This window comes from Centruroides vittatus, unplaced genomic scaffold (assembly GCF_030686945.1).
Source record: "Centruroides vittatus isolate TY-2023 unplaced genomic scaffold, ASM3068694v2 contig_455, whole genome shotgun sequence".
Lineage (NCBI taxonomy): Eukaryota > Metazoa > Arthropoda > Arachnida > Scorpiones > Buthidae > Centruroides > Centruroides vittatus.
Window position 1 is genome coordinate 501,593 of NW_027122251.1, and position 22,877 is coordinate 524,469.

General features: G+C 31.2%; 2 protein-coding genes across 2 annotated transcripts; one reads left to right on the forward strand and one right to left on the reverse strand.

Moving 5' to 3' along the window:
* Positions 1–9,622: 9,622 nt before the first annotated feature.
* LOC136977360 (monocarboxylate transporter 12-like) lies at positions 9,623–14,160 on the forward strand. The gene is made up of 4 exons (XM_067272819.1): positions 9,623–9,906; positions 9,976–10,123; positions 10,190–10,984; positions 13,948–14,160. Exons 1-4 carry the CDS (start codon positions 9,715–9,717, stop codon positions 14,091–14,093), a joined length of 1,281 nt encoding a protein of 426 aa, XP_067128920.1. The 5' UTR covers positions 9,623–9,714; the 3' UTR covers positions 14,094–14,160.
* Positions 14,161–16,887: 2,727 nt separating this feature from the next.
* LOC136977363 (monocarboxylate transporter 13-like) lies at positions 16,888–21,752 on the reverse strand. Its single transcript, XM_067272824.1, has 4 exons — positions 21,553–21,752; positions 20,349–20,492; positions 18,286–19,179; positions 16,888–17,076 (listed from the first exon to the last, which is right to left on the reverse strand). Exons 1-4 carry the CDS (start codon positions 21,746–21,748, stop codon positions 16,901–16,903), a joined length of 1,410 nt encoding a protein of 469 aa, XP_067128925.1. The 5' UTR covers positions 21,749–21,752; the 3' UTR covers positions 16,888–16,900.
* Positions 21,753–22,877: the final 1,125 nt, after the last annotated feature.

The following is a 22,877-nucleotide window of genomic DNA, read 5'->3' on the forward strand; positions in this document are numbered from 1 at the left end:
TCAAAGCAGAGAGAAATGTAAATTGAATTTAAGGTCGTAAGGCAATTGTTATTTTTATTTCAAGGAATGAAAGTTATACAACTATTATCAGTTAAATTTCTTTCAAAGTGATCAATTAATGTGTTTTTAAATCACTCTTTGACATTGTATTATGTCATGTTTAGATTAGAACACCAGTTTGCCCTATTGTGCACCAAGTCGTTCATATTAGGAAAAGTCGTTCAAAAAGTGGTCTCCGTTCAAGTTTTCGCCATCTTGAGACAACTGAGTTCGCCCTGATTCAAAGTTTGCCAATGCAAGAAGTGTTTGGCTGTCTTGTCCTATTCCTTACAAGAAAGATTGTTTGCTGTCTATTGTTTTAAATAAAAGTTCAAATAATGCTGCTAAAATATAGTTTTCTCTTGTAAATCTGTTGTATTTTTGTATTGTGAAACCTATTTGTATTCACAAGATTCCATGCATAAAGATTAACTCTTTCATCCCTGCTTGCAGTAAGAGGGTCTAGCCATACCCATAATGGGATTTGGCTAGGCCCGCAATAGGGTGGCTTTTTGTTATTTTTAACTCATTCTGCCCTGTGGGCACTAAGGGAGCCTCTTTCAGCAAGCCCATTATGACTTCGGCTAGGTTCACAATGATGAGGCCGGATGAAGAGGTACAGAGCCAGACATGTCCGGGCAGCCGCCCCATAAAAATTTTGGGGGATTTTTGATTCGTCTGGATTCGAGCCCAGATCCCCCGGAGCGATAGGCTTTCTTTAATTAATATATGAAATTCATTAGCTCTAATTATTTGTAATATAGCATGTTTCGTGAATATACTTCATTAAATTCTGACATCTTTTCCGTTATTTGTGCAATCCTTCATCTTTATTCGTGAAATTAGTGAATCGATTCGTGCAAACTAGTGGTAACAAATATAATTTTCTACACAATACATGTATTTGTGTAACCTCTTTGCTAAGTGATGCATGCAGCAGAGTATACAGGTATACCAAGAATTTCCGGTACCCTTGTTCCAAAGCCTACTGGATTAACTATTTTACTGGACCAACAGTGGTCACGTAATAAAAATTCATCAACACACTTTTTACCTTCCACGTGTCTAAAGTACTCCATGGATTGCTAGAAACTCAAATGAAAAAAATATTAAATGTAAAATACGTTTGACACAACTAAAACTCTCATCTCTGTTAGAAGCCTTATCTAGAGTTAAATTTAAGCAAAATAAACGAAGAATATCACAAAATTGCAAAATTATCACTAAGTGCAGTGTAAACAATGTAAATAACCTCGCTCTATGCACGAAGTCATCTGTAGCTTTCCAGTAAATTAGCGTAGACAATGTAACTAGGGGAAAGTCTAGTAGTTTGGTTCTGCGATACTGAACACAGCTCAATTATTATTTATATCTTATGTTCAATCTAATTTAACTGTTCTAGAATTCTAAAACTGGGGTAATAATCAAATGTGAAATGAAATCCTACAATTGATGATATTAATCGTTCATATGACTTAAATTAGAAACTAATATAAGAAATACAGCTTCACTCCTGTAACGATTCTTTATTTCTTCATCTATGGAAATTATTCGTGAATGAATACAGTATTAACTAATAATATACAATATTCTTTTATATACGTACTGTACGTGATATGGAATTAATTTTATTGGTTATATTCAATTTTAAATGTTTGAGTAGCTAAATAAATTCAGTATCGCCATAGAAAATATCACTCGAGAATGATTTATAAATTAATTTTTCTAAAATCTATCAAACAAAAACAGGAAATATCAAACTTTAATTGACATTTCCTGTTTTTGTTCTAGATTAAAAATAAATGAATAACTGCCGTTGCAAATTACAAATTGTTAGTGTGTCAATTAATGCAAACTGATAAATGATGGAAATGGCTTCATAACTTACTAATATGTAAATACAGTAAAACATCGATTATCCGACTTAATTGGGGACTGGGGTTGGTCGGATAACTGAAAAGTCGGATAATCGAAAAGTATGAAAAAACACATTATTGGTATAGTGTATTAGGCCTGGTTTAAATACTAGCCTCCCTTTCATGGTCGAGCCAGTGCTGCCAGCTAAAATATGCAAAAATTTAACAAAAATAATATTAAAGTAGCCAAGATATAACCAAATATTGCAGCGCCACATCACTAGCGGACAATTGAATTTGCCGTCTAGAACGCGGTCAGTTAACCGATAAGTCGGTTAATCGGGGTCAGATAATCGATGCTCTACTGCAGGGGTCCCCAACCCTATGCCCGCGGGCACCATAGCGCCCGCCGATCGTTTTACGTGTGCCCGCCGCTGTGCGACCACGATAAAAATAAAAATATTTCAGTTTTCAATAAAATGCTATGTAAAAGTTTTTTCGTTTTTAATGATTAACCACTCAAAAGTAGAAATGACATCCAACACAGATAAAAGCACAAAGCAAAATGCGACCGATCTCTTTTTCCTTTCGCGCCAAATCTTCACCAACCAAATTTCACATACTTGAAATGAAATAAACCGGTCCGTTCTGAATATCATAAAATCAAAGTACAGATCACGACTTACAGATTAACACCTTGACGATTGCTTACGAGCAGGAATATCATCATACTCTCGTAATTACGAAGCAATGGCCAATGAAATGCAATGCCAAAAATCACATTTACTTTCAGATTTATATTTTTTATAAAGAATTTTTATACTTTGTAGATTTTGTATGCATTGTTTAGTAATTACTTGTTTTGTAAAAATTATTGTTAATAGTCTTGTGTATGTTTTATTACATTTTTGGAATTAAATGTTTTCTGTACATTATGTGTATGTATTATTAACTATGACCAAATATAAATTTACCTTGAAAAAATAAATGGTGCCCGCCGTCCGGCCGGTAGTCTAGAATGTGCTCTTCGGTACAAAAAGGTTGGGGACCCCTGCTCTACTGTATGTCATGAAAATGTTTTTTTAACGATGTAATAAATTTATGATTTTTCTCACTACCCTTCCACGTGCAGAATTTAATTACTATTGTAGGTCGGCATTAATGTTTTCGCAACAGTGTATGTAAATCGATAACCGCTTTCCTACAAATCTCCTATTTTAAATTTGGCTTAGTTTGATGAGATACCGCGACGTGCGACCTACCTTCTAGGTAGACTTTTTATGGGAAACTGGGCCATATTTAGGTAATAAACACATGAAGAAAATCCGGAGAACTCCACCCGGATAGTACAAACTCACCCCTCGACCAAGTCTCATAGGGTCGAGGGGGGTAAAAACCAGTGTTCACTGGTTTTATCCACTCGACTCTATGAGCCTCCTATTTTCACACTCGTATATATTTCCTATTTGACTGTATATAATGTTGGTATTTTAAAATATTTCTGGCTATGTTTTGGCAGGTACGATCTGAATTTGTATGTCATTATTTTCAGGAACACGTTTTTAATTTATTACTATCAACTTAAGGAAGGTAAAAATATTCTTTCTACTTCTCGTTTTACAGTAGTTTTCAGAAACCAATCATAAAAGCACATAGAAAAAAACACTTAGAAATAAATACAATTAGAATAATTACATACTAGATTTATATAATCCAATAACGAATAACAGCACACTAATTAACAACTCACGGTTATTAAAACAAAAAGAAACAGTAACGAGTTATGTAAGTTTTCTTACGAAAAACAGAAAGACATACTATATTAGCACAAAATAAAAATTGTCTGTGGTGCCATCTGTTAGCAAATTGTGTTAAACAAGAACTTTTATATTATTAATTATTATAAAATGACAAAATGCTTAATTTTGAGAGTAAAGATCAGTTTTATGAAAAATTGTAAATGCTAATAGCGAATAAAATCATCAATAAGACCAATCCCACTCCAGATATGCAACGTGACACTCACTATTTCTCCTTTGACTTCTAAATCCCATAATTTAAAAGCATAAATGCTCCTTATATACAAGTTACCGATGCCAAATTTCGTTTTTTAATTATTACCAGCTTGAGATATTAAACGAAATATGGTCCAACAGACACACATACACATTCGTCCACGGAAACTTTCCCCCGTGCTTTTCATGTTTTTGAATTTATTCGGTGGACATTTTCAAAAAACTCGGAGAGTCAGATTTGATACTATCCCTATACTTTCCCCTGCTATATACATAACAAGTAAGAAAAGTAAAATTATATTTAATGATAAGTAAATTATCGATTTAGTTACTAATTAGTATAGTAATAGTTTTTTTCTTTTTTTATTCTTTATAATCTGAAACCGTGCTTCTAACTTTGTTGTTTCGAACACAATGAAGTGTTATAAATTAAGGCACTTGGCGGTTTTTTCTTCTTTTATTTAGTTGAGACTTGCGAAATTATACACGTTTCGGGCTTCAAAGCTCCTCCTCAGCCAACTAAAAGATTATAAGGGTATACACAATATATATATAATATACAAGCCTTTTTTAAAAAATAACAAAATTTTCGATTTAAAACATACCTATATGTAAACCAAGCATTACACATTACAATTACAATCCTTCCTCGGTTAATGATATCCTTGGTGCCAAGATGACAGCTTGTCTCAGATTTCAGCAAGGAAACAGTGAGACGCACGTTCTAACCTAACCTAACCTAACCTATTCTAATAAATTACCGTAATTATTAGCAACCAAATTATTAGAATATGTTAGGTTAGGTTAGGTTAGAACGTGCGTCTCACTGTTTCCTCGCTGGAATCAGAGACGAGCCGTCATCTTGGCACCAAGGGTAACATTAACCCATTCCTCTTTAGCTTCCTCAATACATTGCCATAAACCTGTACTTCAGAAACACTGTAAATGCATTCGACGACAGTTATTCGTAAAAACTCTCACCGTTGGTATAAATTCAACGTAATTAGGTCGAGAGTTAACATTTAAACAAATTACAATATGATATAATTATCACCATAAGATTTCTTGCTGTAATTTCTTGATATATTTATGCCATAACAAACATGTCTGATACTAAATACTATTGTCCACTATGACCTGGAAGTATAATTATTGGAGCAGAATCTAATTAACAATTATTTACTTTTCATCCTTCATATTATACATAAATTAGTTTTATAAAAATTGTTACCTCTTTGCTTTCTATAATTTATTTTTCATTTATCGTTTACCTAAAGTAATACAAATTTGCATATCATACGACACTTATGATAATTTTACAGTTTTTGTATATAACTATTACAGTAGAGCATCGATTATCCGACCCTCGATTAACCGAATTATCGGTTAACCGACCGCGTTGTAGTCGGCAAATTCAAATGTCCGCTAGTGATGTGGCACTACAATATTTGATTATGTCTTGGCTACTTTAATATTATTTTTGTTACATTTTTGCATGTTTTAGCTGGCAGCACCGGTTCGACCATGAAAGGGAGGCTAGTATTTAAACCAGGCCTAATACACTATACTAATAATGTATTTTTTCATACTTTCGGTTATCCGACTTTTCAGTTATCCGACCAACCCCAGTACCCAATTGAGTCGGATAATCGATGCTCTACTGTATTGCAAATTATTATATAAATTGTAATATTAATAACAAGGATTTTTCGATTAGATAGACATGTCTAGTGATCTTAATGAATTAATATAAAATTTTCAGCCAGCTTTTCAGCAACATTTTCTTTATTACAACATTTACATAGCTCTCATTTAATGACGTAAAAAACATAGAATACAAGCAAATTCGTTTCTCGTTCCGAAACTTGTTTTTCTGAATGTTTTGTATCCGCGGTTATCGAATCCGCGGATATGGAGGGCAGTAAGAATAGTGCTTAAATGAATGTGCCTTTCAAGTATTTTCGAAAATTTATAGTATAAATTAATCTCCAAAGAATTCTAATCTTAAGTTCTGTTTAGAGTGAATGTTACAACTTATAATACGTAAGTACAATTAAAACTTTTGGTAATGTTGTAGATCTGTTTTTACAACTGGTATAATTTTTCTAATTATACTGTATAAAATTACATATTAAAAATATTTTGTTTCGTGCAGACTAGATAGATTTAGAACACTAAAAAAATATATTTTTCTGTTTTATTTCAAGAACGAAATCTTAATTTATAACACTGATCTTAATAGAAAATTCGACCTCGATTTACGACGTCTCACTTAATGACTGTTTTCCAGGAACCGGTTAAATTTTAAACGTAGGACGTTCTAAATATAATTAAATTTTACTTCATATTTTTATATACTACATTCCGCTTCCATAAACTAATTACTTCTTAAGATTTTTAAGATTTTTAATGGTCGTAAAGCGAGCCATTTTTAAAAGCAATAAGCGCAGTTATAAATGTGAGTTACGTACTGTACTTGGAAATAGATCACGACTACATAATATACAACACAATTAATTTTTCCGTTAGTAGAATTGGTTTATAAAAATTATCCCTGGTACGTTCATAAATTGCATCGAACTACATTTTAGAAATGATCTCAGCGTTAAATTTATGTAATTAAAGTACCCCTATTTAATGCTAGAAAGAAAAATCTTTAGCATTCCAATTTTTTATGATAACATTTCAGGACATGCCAAAGAGATTTTCTTAGAAAAAAAAAGTTAGTACTAAAACTCACCACTGCGCGACATTTGGCGCCAGAAGCAAGAAACATTTTACGCTTGCATTGTCAAATAAAGCTTGCTTCTTCTCTATGAAGATAAAGTTAAAAATAAAATAGGATGTTAAGTGCGTGACATTTACGTTTGATCACGTATAATTTAAATAAATAAATAAAAATTTGGAAGCAATTTTCAGGACTATTACAGGAGTTTCTGAACGGAAAATTTGGAAATAAAATTATACTTTTATACAAGAAAAATGATAATATTTTAACTTTCTTTTATAATTTAGATGCAATATCTTAAAAAAATTGCAGGTTTATCATTATTTGAAAAGAAAACTTGTAAAATATAGGATATTTATATTTCTCTTCAACTTGCGCAAGTTTGAAAAGACTGAAGAACACTGCTCCAGTATAAAATGTACAGTAATTCGACCTTCAGACAGCGTACAACTTATGGAATTTTGCAAAAAGCAAGTTCGATAATCGAATACGCGCATGTTTTTATATAATATAGATGTTGATATTCCTCCCCCCGCGGGGGAGAGGGAAAAAATTAAGGCTTACCGTGAAGAACTGGGCTTCTACTATACTATTTTAAATGAGGTTTTTTTGCGTGTTTGATTGCGTTTTAATACGGTATATCAAGAGAATGTACACTAAAAAGGGATTTTTCGAAATTACTCTCCCGCGGGGGAAGTGTTATACATTTATAATAGATACACTTTGAGCCATAGCTCACTTTGTATGGTAAATTATATTAACTTTCTGTTGAATTACTCTTTATTTTAACTAAGTAGACTCTCGCTTTTACTATATAACCGGTTAATCGAATTCGTTGTAAAACAAACACATAAGAATGAGCTTAACATTAGGTTAATTACCTATTTTGTGTTACTGCGATAAAGAATTTATACCAGTGTAGAAGCGGGAGTTATTAATGATTATATGGCGCGCTATTCTCGTATTTAATTTTTGGGCTGCAGTTTGAAAAACTGTAGACCTAAAAATACGCACCGTCCTGTCTGTCTGACTGTCTTTCCTTAATTTCGAGAACGGAATCAGATAGAATAAAGACAAGGCCAAATTTGAAACTTATAGGGGCAAGAGGCACAGATTAACTATATAAACACTTCCGGGTTACAACGAAAGTCACTTTATTTAAAATAAGTATGTTTAAAATATGATTAAAAGTTGCAGTCTGGAATTGTGACGATGTCACAAAAAAATAACTGCTCGTTCTATATAAATTATTGCTTTAGTAGATGATTTCAATACTGAAATATTTTTGAATTTAAGTAATGTAACAGAAATATTTTAAATACTTGTAGCACGCAAATCGTTCGTGTCTTAGAAGCATACGCTAGGGTTAATTGGATTGCATTCGATTGATGGTTTAAGGCAAAGCAACGCACGCGATCTGCGAAGATCCCTATTTAGGTGCATAACACTTTTCTATATAAAATTGGCCCCTATTTAAATATTATACAAGCGAAGAAAACTAAACGTGGACAGTAAGTTAGTTGGTGAGGCACAAATTCTACTACCAGTGTTCGGAGATCTTATCAACCTGTAATTAATTTTAACATGTTTCAACTATTATAAACTACTACCCAAAAATACATATATAAAATACGTTTTTTATACTAAAAAAATAGTGTTTCTTGGTTATAAATTAGACTAAGTAATTTAATAATTAAGTTTGCCATATTTAATAATTGTATTAATAACACATGTTATTTTATTTACTTAAAATAACATAATAATTATCAAAATTTAAGATATATATATATATACTTTGTAACAATGAACAGACAGTTTTTACTGATATATGTTAGAAAACATTTAAGACATATGGCAGTTTCACGGAATAAAGGTTAATAGTATTGTTTATATAAGTGTAAAATGCTAGAAGCGAACAACTTTAGCATATTTTTTAAAATATTGTACATAATTTAAATATTGTAAACATAATTTGCAGCAAGAGAGGAGGTGATGAAAGATGGATAAGAGAGGTAACCTACAGGAAAATCAATACTAGTAACCAGTACGAAGTAAGTGAAATGTGAAGGAATATATGAAAATCATTGATTAAAAAAAATTACCTTTACAGCAAGCTCTCAGCATTGTTTCACTTTTTTTTCAATGTTCTAACATGAAATCTTGCTAGCTTTTCATTTGCCTAGCTTTTTCTGCATTTCACACGTTACTATGCTTAAGTTGCATTTTCCTCTAAAACTTCACAGAGAATTTGCTTCGTTAATAATAAAAAAAAAAAAAAGTTAACTGAAAGGCATAAAACTAGCTATTAATACATACTTGCCAATAAAACAGTTGGGATTTCCTACAGTCAACAAGGTCAGTTATATAATGATGACCTCTAAAGATCTTGACTTCTCAACTTTGATGTGAAATATTTGCATAAACTTAAACAAGTAGATAAAGACACCAATATTTCGCAATTTAACAGACAAATAAATACTTTTTCCTCATATTATTTTGTACAATTTTAGGAAACAATGCAATTTTATAGCCATAATTGTCTATCATCGATTAAATTAAAAATTCAATAAATTACAGAAAAATTGCCATTTTATCTCAGAAATAAGAGCTTTATAAAGTGAAAAAATTGCATATTGTCGTATTATTATATATTCTTTCTAATTACAATAATCATTGATTTCAGTTATATTCTTCCATAAAGAGAGGAGGAGGAAAGGATGAGAAGAGAGAGAGAGATTCATATACTTTATTAGGAGCAACTCGGTATATTATTTTTTACACATATCTTTGATGTGTATTTATAAATATTCATAAATTAAAACTTATATAAATTATTAATCATAAGTGATAACGTTAGACACAGTATCAATTTAATTTTTTAAAACTGTTTAATCTTGTAGAGTTAACATCGTTAAATTAAGGTCATTAAGCGATAGAGAGTTGATAAAAACGTCACTACAGATTAGCATGATCCAAGATACAAAAGGAAACTTTCGCTTTGTGGAATAAACACTAGTTAACTTCGCTTTGGTTCCTTTAAATGAAGTGAAAACTAATAAGAAAAAGCGTTAAAGCCATGAAGTTTCATACACCCGACAAAGGATGGGCATGGATATTTTTAGCTGCCGCATACTTGTCTACTGTTTTTGATGTTGGAATATTAAGATCGACAGGAGTCCTCTTCATTGCTTTCAGGACAAACTTTGATGTGTTGAGAGAAGATGCAGCATGGCCTCCTACAATTAGGAAAGTTACTGGTTCATTTTCAGTTAAGAAACATTTACCCAATTTACCAAATTTGTATCTAATGGAACAATAATAATATGTTTTTTTATTATTAGGGATTTTTATAGGATTCTTCTCACACTTTGTTAGCATTAAGAAGTTAGCTATTATTGGTGTTATACTTACAGTGGTTGGATTAGCGGGGTGTTATTTCGCCACGAGTATATTAATATTATCCATACAGTTTGGATTCTTCCTAGGTAAGTTTTGTTCACATCTTAATTTATATCTATTTATCTTCTAAATGTACTTCTATTCTCTAACAGGACTCGGATCTGGTATGGTAAATTTCTGCACCATCATTACAGTTAACCGTTACTTTAAAAAATATAGAACAATAGCTTTAGGTATAACATATTCTGGAACAGCTACCGGTGCATTTATTTTTCCAATAGTAACTTCTTACCTGTTGAATAAGTATGGCTTACACGGATGCTTTCTCATATTGTCTGGAATAGCCATGCAGGCATTTGTGACTGTTTCTCTTTACAAAACTCCCTCAATTTCGGAGAAGGATCAAGAAAATAAAAGAATAATCAATTCAGTAACCCCTGCAGAAGAAACACTGAAAACAAAATTCTTTACTGCTTTAAATTCTTTACGCAAAGTATTCCATTTCATTATGTTTCATGTCATCTGGATAACAGTTGCAATTTACAGTGTTACTAATATAATATTCTTAACCGTGATGATTGATTATGCAATGGATTGTGGAATACCTCAGAAAAATGCAGTTTATATTCTGTCTGTGGTATCCATATCGGAATTTTCTGCTCGATTGTGTTGCGGATTAGTTGTCGATGCGGGATGGTTGAAGAGGGAAACAGTAATCACTTTGTGTTTCTTGATAGACGCAGTTTTGTTTTCTATAACCCCCATCTGCAGTACTTATATTGGTTTGCTCGTTATTGCTCTATGCCTTGGATTTGTTAATAGTAGTTTGACACTCAACGTTTCTGCACTTTTTGCCGAATATTTAGGATTGAAAAACCTTCCTTTGGGTTACGGAACTGGAAGGGGATTGACTGCATTTATTCACTTTTCCTCGCCAAGCATAATAGGTAAGTGTGTTTATTTTCATCGTTAAACGATTGACATACTACCACTTAGTCTATAATGAAATTACATTGAAACAAATAAAATAATGTGATCAATTAATTACTTAAGGAACACTTTTCATTTTATTATACTGTCTGAATAATAACAATACTAACAGAATTGATTCCTTCATTAAAAATCTCGAGACGAGTTGCTTAACTTTCCCGACAGCATTTTCTGACGCCATCTTTTATGATATTTTATTTTAAAAACTTTTACATTTTTTATTATTATAAATGGCAAAAAAACTTAATTTTAAGGATGGGTTTTATAAAAAATTGTAAACGCTAATAACGAGTAAAATCGTAATTAAGTCCGTCCTTCCTCGAGATATAACAGACGACCCCTTTTATCTCCTCGCCCTCTTGACTTTTTACTACCGAAATTTGCTAGCTTGAATCATCTTAATATACAAACCTCCCTGCAAATTTTCAGAAATTTTCGACAAATGGCACAGCAATTAGGCCTATAAACCTTCAAATTCGGTAAACAGAATCGTGCCCCCACCACACTAACATCCAAACATACAAAAATTACCTCTCCCCGAATTTTTTGCATTTCTCAACGTTTAAAAGTCTCTTGAGTCCAAAAATGTAAAAATCTTTGTGGGTTACTTTTGTCCGATCGCCATACTTTCCCTCTGTTGTATATAACGGAGTCTGGAAGGCTTTACTATAAACCGCTAACAATAGTAACAATGTAATTAAATGTATTATTTTGTTAAGTCGATAGAAGATAACATATTTCAGGAATATGTTGTAATATATCCGTCACTGATTTTCGAAACTTTTACACAATAATTATAGGACATTTATTTAACTGTGCCTCATTACAAAACACCAGTTATTTACTAGAAAAGTAGTAAGCAAATGAAATTTCCTATTAGAAAATCCTTACTGTCCTGAAAATTCTATTATTATTTATAGTCGTCTACGTGGACGTTATTTATTAATAGGACTTTATACTGGTGTTGAAATTTCCTATCTTTCGTATGTAGCATCTTTCCCGAACATGCGGTAAGATTCCTATTGTATAGAATATGAAGTACAGCAGTCAATAATAAAAGATTGTTTTATATTATTATACATGCCAAAGTCATCAACTTCGTGGCATTATGCAAACATAGTTTACAGCACTTTATTAAACCTTGTGGTATTACATTTATTACATTTTCTTAGACTTTAGGAAATACGTAAACAGAAAATAAATATCTGTACATACATTTTTTGCAGTAATCCCTACCAAGTCCGAAAATTTTATGAAACTATAAACTAGTATTATTTTTAATTTGAAACAAGATGAAAAACAATTGGTTTTATTCAATTGGTATCTTACACTGACGAAATTGTGGCATTATATCCCAAATGTCAAAAAAAGATCTATTGCAGTCTATTCCTCAAACACGGCTGCACGTACCCTTTGTTAGCCAAGCCACGTAGTTCCCAATATGTAAAAATATCAGGAAGAGAAACATTATAACATGTCTATTCACCAGTGACAATGAGAATAAATTCATTGTTATGCCCATTGTTGCTGGTGAAAAGACCAAAAGCAATAAATCAAAAGAAACTTCTGTCTTACACTACTCACGTAGACAGCAATTATTACAAATGAGTTGCACTGACTTCTGTTAACTGATAAATGAGTTACTAGTTTAGTAATATATTCTCGAACTGCTTCTTGGTATCTTCCCTTGACTTACCTTATATAAAAACAGCATTTTTTAAAAATCAATATTCTTAATTCGATCTTTAAATTTTCTTAATGTATTAATTATGCACTAGCGCCTGTACGTTTCTTTACAGTTAATTGGCTTTCAATCCTTTAAATAAAACTGACAGAAAATACGAGACCAGATATTCAGTCTTTCTGTTAATCTAACCTTGAAACAGTGCTCGAACATGTCAGAAAGGTAGTTTTTTGAAAGGTAGTTAAACCTTATTCATTGATTGTAAACTCGGTTGCACCCACGGCACTTCAATGACAAAGTGCCTCGAAATATACTTCTGAGCAGCGCCATAATATTTGTTACATGTATTACTAAAAGCACGCAATAACAAGCAATAAGTGCCGCAAGAAAGTAATTGGTAATGCCACTATTAGGAAAAGGTTAAAAAATTTAAAATATCATAAGGATCAATCACGTTCAGACCGGAAATTGGTATATAGTTAATTCATGTGTCAATCCCCTGTTTTTCATATCTGATCTCGATTTTCATTTATCTAACTTTGTTCTCTGGATTAACGAAAGAAGAGCGGTCAGACAGTGGAAATTTATAGGTCTGCAATTTAAAAATTGCATCCCAATAAGCGATAAAAGGCTGAAAAACAAAGATGAAGATGCGAGACAGTCTGTACATTTTATTCAAATTGCTAACAATATATATATATATTTACAGTTGTAGTGTATTTCGAGTGTTTACCAGTAATACCCACACATTTTACCAGATATAAAACTGTGTAGGGATGGAATAACAAGGACTGACACGAAGACATTTCATCAGTTTAGATCTACGCTAAATATAAATTTAGTTTTCGCGTGCTGCCAGCTCTCATTCTAGAAAAACGAGACTATAGAACTTGGTATATAGTATGACATAGACATGCTAGAATATACTACATAGAGTGGCTATAAACTTGGTTACAGCGCTCTTAGTAAAATCGACCGGTACTACCACTTTTACACGTTACAAATACCACCCTCTTGACTAAAAGGAAAATGGCGGACGTGTATTCAGTTTTCCTCAAACATGGCGTCTCTTTAGCCACTCTATGTAGTATATTCTGACTCGTCGGTACAGCATACAACATAAAGGGAAACGAGATTACAAAACGTACAAAATAATAAAATTTAAATATATAATATATATAAGTCTATTCAGAAATGAACTTCTTATATTGCTTAATTAATTCTTCATTTATTTAGGTTACTTTAGAGATACGAAAGGAAGTTATACCACCATGTTCTATTATTTCGGAGGAGCTTGCCTGTTTGCATGTGTTTTGTGGTTGCTAGAACCGCTTATTGTCAAAATTCAAAATAATCAAGCAGAAAACAATAAAGTTGGATAAAGTTATATACGGCATATAAAATAAAATACTGGTATATTAAAAATAAATTTTATCGTAAGATAGGTTATTTATGAATCTTTTCTTGAAAAAAGTCGCCTTTTAAATGCCGTAAAATACGGTAAATTTCTCATCTGTCATAAAATATGTAAGTGGATTTATTTGTACCGATAACAATTTTATATGATTTTAAAATAATTATAAGAACAGAATGCAAACGTGATCTAGAATTGTTCAGTATTAAGTTTTGAAGAAAATTTGAGACAGTAAAGACTTCCACAATACGCATGGATTCAATATTAACTACAAAACAAAACGTCATCCTTATGACGCCGTGTAAACACGTGGATTGAAGAAAGAAGAGTACTTAGAGTGGGATGCCCTATTCCCTATTATAAAAATAACTGGGTCAGAGGTGACAGAATTTCTTTCAGTGTATGTTTGTTTTAATTTTAATCACTATCGTTCAAGTTAATCAATTTTAAAAATTTCAAAATAATTAAATTCGTGGTACAAAAATGGCACAAATAGTTATTATTTTCAAAATCTACACAAAACAAATTTGTCAAAATAAATTTGTAGCTTGAATGTTCATAGAAGTTGGGGAAGAATTTATCCAAAATTAAGAGAGAATTTCATTTAAAAAATCTCTAGCATAGCATTAAAAATTCTTCTTCAATAAACATCTATTTCTAAATTCAATAATTACATTTAAACAGTATTAATACATCTCTATACTAATTTTGATACTATGAATTTTGGATAGTATTTTGAATATATTTAAGCAAATCTATCAATTAAACATTTTTGGATAGGTTAAAATTCAAAGCGTATATTATTTATTTCATAACACTTGTATGTAAGCCGTTGATTTTTTCAGTGAAATGTGTTGTGAATTCTTTCATACTTTATAAGTACTATATAAACCAGGTGTGGCCAAACTTTTATCTTTTAGGGGCTACTTTTTCAGTAAAATATAGTCTGCGGGCGACTATGAATATGGACGAACAATTTTAGAATTTTTCAAATTTTTCATACATATTTTAATAAATAATTAATAATGATAAATAAATAATGATAAGTTTTTATTTTTTCTGGCCTGTACTTGGTTTATTCATTCTAAAATAATAGGGTTAAATATTAATAACATTTAAAACAATAATTAATAAACTAACATACCTGCTTCTGTTCGCTGTATGAATAAATAAAAAAAAACTAAAATTGAAAGTAAATATAAGTGCACAAACAAAGAGTAACAAGTGGATTGAAGCCAGGGGCTGTCATGTTACTGTCTGACACATGATTTTGCGCCATTTTATGCGATTGCCATTTATACGCGCATGCATTGCGACTACAATTAATTTAAAAGTTAACATTCATTTGCATTGTTCATCGGGATAAATACAAACAGTATGGGTACGTTGCACAGACGGTCTATTGTTGTAAAAATAAATTATCGATTAAGATTTTTAAACATTAATTTAAGTGAAAGCAAATTGTTCAACTTTACCTTCGCGGGCTACTTTCAAAACCTTTGCGGTCGACCGGCCCCCCGCGGTCTACGTGCTGGCCATCCCTGATATAAACGAACAGATTGGTATGCACTGCTATACAATAATCCCCTGTCAAAATTTTGTTTTTGTTTTATTCTTTTCTGTCCTCAGTCAATGAGGATTGACTGAGGACAAAATAATGTTAAATATCATTCAATTTTTACCGTTTCTTAACTCGTATTTTCTTTGTTTTCACACTTTCTCAGTTACACTGAAGTTAACAAATTACTGACTACTGCATTGATTACTATATTGCTTTATTTATAAAATATATATTTTTATACTAAAACATTTAAATTAATTTTTAACATTCGGGAAATACATTACAGTTTGTATGACAACTGTTTTTGTAATACTTTTAAATTTATCAATGTATACTGTATCTCGTACAATAATTTGGTAAACCGAACATTATATTATTACTTTGAAAAAATTTATCAAAATAAAATATTCACTTGGTATATATTACAGTAATTGTACATGTAAATACATTTAATTACAAATTGAATTGAACTAAAGGTGGATAAAAATAATATTTGCACATCTTTGATTTCACTCGACATAGGTCAGATAGTAAAAGTGACCTAAGAAAACTTCTGAACTCAACTTGAATTTTGATCTTCTCAAAATAAGTCAGAGATAATGCTAAAGGATTAGCTAACTCGGCCATCTAGCAGAAATAAATTTATAATTACATTACATTAATTCTGACAACCAGATGTTCGAGCGGTTAAGGTGTTAACTCTCCTCTGACAAATCGAGAATCGAATCTGGATGGGCGGAAAACCCCAGGAATTTTTGTGGGGGTGACCAAACTCATAATGCGTTTGCCCACAGGACAGTGTGTTCAAAACTTTACACCAATTTAACGTTCATTTATTCTTCTAGAATATTGAACGTTTTTAGGTCAGTGGGATTGGCATAAATCCCACATTTTTTATAATGAAGAAACGTAAAATGACACGTCAAATTACTGTAATGGCGTACAATATTCTCACAAAACGATTTGACAGTACCTTTAATTAACTAATATGCTGTTAAGTTACACTGTATATTTAATAATTAATTGAAATTCCATTTTACACAGTTTTATTTTAAGAAAAACAATATAACTTTACGCTTAAAAATTAAGTAAAAATAAAAAAATACTCGTGTATTTATTTAATGTGATTTTTGGAACCATACAGGTAACTTTTAAAAATGTTGCACAATGTAAATACAAATTAACAAATCGTATGTATGCATCAAAATTTGAAGTTACCTATTGGTTACGTTTTCATTTTCTTTTGCCAACGTTTCTGGAACTGTTGAGTTAGAACGACGGAGCTTCATAAAAATGGGTTCTGAAATCCATAGAAATGATGAAAGGAAAAGAAAAGCCGAAAATTTGTAGAAGAGAGCGTTGTAGCTATTTGTTGAATCTCTGAAATAACCTGAAAAAATATAATTATGAAAATTAGAATTTGTTAGAGCAAAATGAACGAGATTGTCCGTATAAAGTGAGCAACATACTGAGGGAAATTGTGAGTTTAAGAAACAAAACAATACTTAAAAAGGAGAACAAATATAAGAAATTGAAAGTCGGTATGCTTAGTTTAAATATTATGGAAAAATCTACTGCAAAGAGAAGTAAAATTCTTCCGTTTGTTTCCTGAAAATTTCAAGATCGAGAAAATGCGTAATACGTATGTATGTTTTTTAGTTTAATTTTAAAAAACTATCGTCAAGAATGCTTTAAATAAATTGAAACTTCTTCAAATAAGATTTTGTTCTTATAAATAAAGTTTAAACTATACAATGTTATAAGGAATAAATAACACAAAGCCTCACACAATGAAAAATTCATCCTAATCGTAATGGTGAGTCATGAAGTAAACGATTATAGTCTATTGTGTTTTTCGAAATGTATTGTCGTAATTTAATGATTACGATAAATTAATATTTAATAATTAATTTAGAATGTTTTGAAAAAAAGAGTCGGATTTGCAACTCCTGCTTAACGTGAAGATGCATTGCCAGTTACGTTACACCGACCTTAAAGATACTATTCGCTTCCGGACAAATTCTGAAAAACTTCTTACATTCTTTTTATCTTTTTATATGTAAATACGTACAAAATACGCAATGATAATGTTACGCACATGTATGTTGGAAGGTGAATCAGTCAGTAGTTCTTGTAATTTTGCTTTTTTGAATAGAAAGTAAACAGGAATCTGTATTTTCATTTTTTCCAAAACTAGGTTCATGTGGGTACCTTTCGAAGTTCCTTTGAAAGGTTTGAGTGTAAAATTTACCCTCCAATCCTTCAAATATTATACTCATATGAATCATTTTGAATGATGAGTTTATGCAAAAAACCTGTTCATTAGCGTTTGTGAAGTTTTTCAATCAATCTTAATCAGATGATAAGTGATTTTCTAGAGTAAGAATAAACATGCTAGTAATGCGGCTTAGCTCATTATTCCGAGGGAAGTATAAATACAAAATTAAAATACTGTAGCTAGATTTAGCTACAGAAAACTTGGCAACACTGTCTAAAAGTCCAGTCTTACATTGTAGCATATGCTGCTATCTGTTGAAGTTCAAGTATTAAAACTAGAGACGAATTATTACACTAAATTGTATGTATAAAAAATACTTACCAATAATTTTCGGTGTGGCCAATCCTATCAAACCGCTAATTGTAGATCCAGATCCAGCAGCCAAGGGTAACCTTTCTAAACCTAAATATTCTGTATAGAGAGGAGTTCCATTAATCAGAATGCAACTTCCTAAAATTCCAACAGCAGCAGTAATGGCAAGTAATACAATGAAATTTTTCAATAAAGGTATAATTACAAACATAACAGCCATTAATAAAAACCCTATTCTGACAAAATTCTTCCTGCTAAGAACATTTAGATCAACAATCCATCCTCCTCCCAATCGTCCACATAATTCCGCAATGGATAAGGAAGAGAGGAAGAAGACTGCTTGGTGTTCATCGATTCCACAATCCATACCGTGATCCACAATAACAGTGATAAAAGTCGAAAAACTAATATCGAATATAGCGTACGAGATCCATATAACGTGATACATAGGGATACTGAAGATAAACATTAAGGACTTGATGGCCTTATAAAATATATTTTCTTTAATGTTAGCATCTTCTATAGGTTTGTTAATTTTTGAATTTTCTTTTCTATTAGGTGAATTATTTTCTAAAATTGTAATGGCTGTATCAAAGGATCTTCGTCTTATAAATTCCGTAACACTAGTTCTCTTTGCATTTACTTCAGGCTTCGGTTCTTCACTTTTTGGAAGATTGCGATATAAAAGCGCTCCGATGAACCCTTGAAGGATTATTCCTGTCAAAATGAGGAATGTGCCACGAAGTCCATATTCGTCAATACATAGTTCAATAAGGGGTGGAAAAATGAAAGCACCTGTAGAAATTCCTGCTAACATGATTCCTAAAGCAACAGTACGATACTTACTAAAATAATTATTAACGGATATGACGTTACACATTCTGACAACTCCTGAACCAATACCTGAAAACAAATGAATTTTCTTCAAGTCATATATAATAATCACAATAACAATATTATAAGTGTAATTGTAGTAACGTTAAATACAGGGCGACCACAAGTGAGCGTGTAGAGCGAGTAGCTAAAATTTAGAGGCACCACAGTCAGTATCAGTTGAAGAAAAATATTTATCAATTATTTTAATTAGACATATTATGTAAACATCTAGATCTTTCTCATGTATAGGTTTTTCAATACAAGACTCATCTAGTTGTAAAATGGGAGGATGCCAAGATTCAAATCTGCCTAGGGCGCCTTGGTCGGTATTGCACGTATGTATATACGTAGAGTGTCTGGAACCAATGGAGTTAGGTTGATCTTTGTGTATTCTTTTACAAGTGAAGCATGGCACTGGGTAACGAGGAACGAATTCAAGTTATTTTGTTCATAGAGATTTAGTCAGCATCAAGTCGCCTGAGAGTTTAACAGGCTGCATCCAAAATTCTTATCAATCACACAACGATCTAGATACAGCTTTTTATACTCTTCAGCGACTTCGTAATGATTGTGGATCTCCATGAACAAAATAACTTGAATTTGTTCTTCGTTACTCCGCGCCATGCTTTACTTGTAAAAGAATACACAAAGATTAACATAACTCATATGCTTTCAGACTTACGGGACATCCTATATATATATATGTAGAATTAGTAAATATTCTATCAACATTTTTTTTGCCATTTTCCATAATTCTTATGCTCTATTTCTCCATATCATTGTTTCCCGTTTTATAAATTTAAGTTGTTTAAATACATTAAGTGTACAAATAAAACTAAGTTAATAGAATCTTGTCCATAGCTAACTTTTGGTATCCGAACTATCTAATCAAATAAATGATTTAAATATAACTATTAATTACAGTAATTTCAATAATGTGTAATATTTAATTATTTAATGTATAATTTTTGTATTTAATTTAAAATAAATAAACAAAAGAAATGCTTTCCCTGAGTTAATTTTCAACAGTCCTTGCTGTAAATTTTAAGCTTCGGTTATTATAAGATTAGTTGTGTAAGAGATATCTCATATGTTTATCTGATACTGTAGATAAGACCCCTTGCAGAACAATTGTAAAATATAAAATTTTAAAAATTTCACGAAGAATTTAATTAAAATCTCATATAAATTCTTACCGTGAAATAATCCAAATATTAATATTAATGATAGGATGTCGTTAACGAAGTATAGAGTGGCCATTCCAATTGTCCCAACGGTAACACCAAATAAAATTAAAGTCTTAATGGAAAAGGATGAGATCAGAACTCCAACTAAAGTACCTGAAAAAATTACGTAATTTATTTTAATCTATTAACCGTACATTAGTAATAACATTTCATTATTCCTGCTATTATAATAAGTTAGTTTTTAATGTCTTATTAAATAGTTATTTTCTTATTGAAGCCCAAGTGGATAACACCACTGGTCACGGGTTCTGGCCAATTTTTTTCGTGTGCATAATATCTAAATAGGGGAAGTTCCTCTTAAGAAGTACTTCCGGGGAGCACCTACCCCCTTGGCATATCGCCAATCTGCTGTGCTTCCTTATTCCATCAATATATCCAATCCTTATTGAATATCTAAATTTTTAAGAAGTAATTACTCAGTTTCTTATATTTATTTATAGAATTTATAAAAATTAACTGTTATATCTAAAATCTTTAGCAGGAATACCATGCATAAGGTTATAATTCTAGATTCGAATTACTGTATATTTCGTAGATGATTTCAATTGAAATTTTGGTTAATGTTACCCTTGGTGCCAAGATGGCGGCTCGTCTCTGATTACATCAAGGAAACAGCGGGACGCACGTTCTAACCTAACCTATTCTAATAAATCACCATAATTATTAGAAACCAAATTATTAGTATAGGTTAGGTTAGGTTAGAACGTGCGTCCCACTGTTTCCTTGATGGAATCAGAGACGAGCCGCCATCTTGGCACCAAGGGTAACATTAACCGAAATTTTTATTTTGTAAAGAAGTGATCTTAAATTCCTACGTGGATGTTTCGCGATGTTTAATATTTTCAATGATTCAAATCATTCTAGATGATCCACGAAATTTAATGTAATACAAATTACTATTTCGCATTAAAATTATCGTAGATACTCTTTAGCTTTAATACTAAAACAATTTGTGTTCAATGTACAAAATAACAAATTCTTTAAATTATATCTAAATGTAATGTTTTTTCTTTTAATTATTTCTGTAATATCTACGAAAATTCTGTAAATATAATTAATATAATAAACATAAACAAATGTAGAAAAAATTTAAAATAAATTCTGCAGATGAAAAAATATTTTAAGCATTTAAGTAGTGTAAAATAATACAAACCCATAAAAAAGGCAATAGGTTTCCTGAGGAAAAAAGGCCAAGCTGCTTGTTCTCTAGAAATTCCATAAGTTTTCATGAGAGCTGTATAGAAAACCCCAGAAGCTCTATGTATAGATATCACCGTAAACATAGTCCAAAAGGCAGCGAAGGCGATGACCCAGGCCCATCCTTTATCCACGTGCTTTGATGTACCCATCGTACACAAGTGTACAACAAATAGAACATTTTTCGATCTGCGCGAAATATAAAAATTCATTTTTTATCGCAATTTCCATATTTCATAATTGTAGAATATTTACAACTGTTTGAAATATGAATTGTTTTACCTAACAATACAATATTATATAATGGAATAATTCATTATAGCAATTATATTTAGACGTTATCTTATCAGAAATGGTGTTTTGATGTCTAAACAAACCTCGGTTGATATTTATAACTAAATTTTGATTGTTAAATTCATTTCTGTTAATATTAAATATAACAGAAAACGTGTTTGGATCATTAGACACTTGTAAACGTCCTCCTTATAAAGGTTTGGTTTCATAAAATACAGCAATACAGCACGTGAGCGATCTACCTAGGGGGAAATGCCTCCCAGGAAGACTTTCTACGGGAAACTGCCCCTACTTGAGTGATACACACGTAAAGAAAACCAGAAAACTTCACATGACCCTCCTGTTAGAAGTGAACCCGTGATAAATCACTAAAATGTTTATAGTAGTTTTATTCACTTCACCACTGGTTTCTCCCTAAACTGGAAATTACAAACACTTTGAATCCTTTGACTCAACGATATATTTAACATAAGGAATCTCATGCAAATATGGAGTTAAAGATAATTAATATTTAATGTATCTTCTTATTTTCATTGTATTATTATTACTTAAGATGAAATAAGTGATATGAGTCATGACTTGTACAAGATGTGATTTTCAATACTTGAATTTTTCTATATTTAAAACAGGTTTTAACTAGTGAGTACGCATGAAATTTTCCTTATTCAGCAATGTATAATAAATAAATTAATAAGTCAGCAGAATTTCAACTTATATACCCCTTGATACTTTAGAAACTTGAATTTTAAAACTAAATACCAACGTTTTGTGTGAATTTAAACATATATTTACTCGCGAATAATTTACTATACAATAAACACGTTTAGCTTCTACATGTTACCTTTGGATACATTGTGATGTTTATTCCTCAGTTTTCTACCTTTCTTACTGTTATAACCGAAAGCTATGCAATGAACCATTATAATCGTGGAATGGATAAACAGAAAAAATTTTAAATATTCTAAAATAAGACACGAAGATTACGAC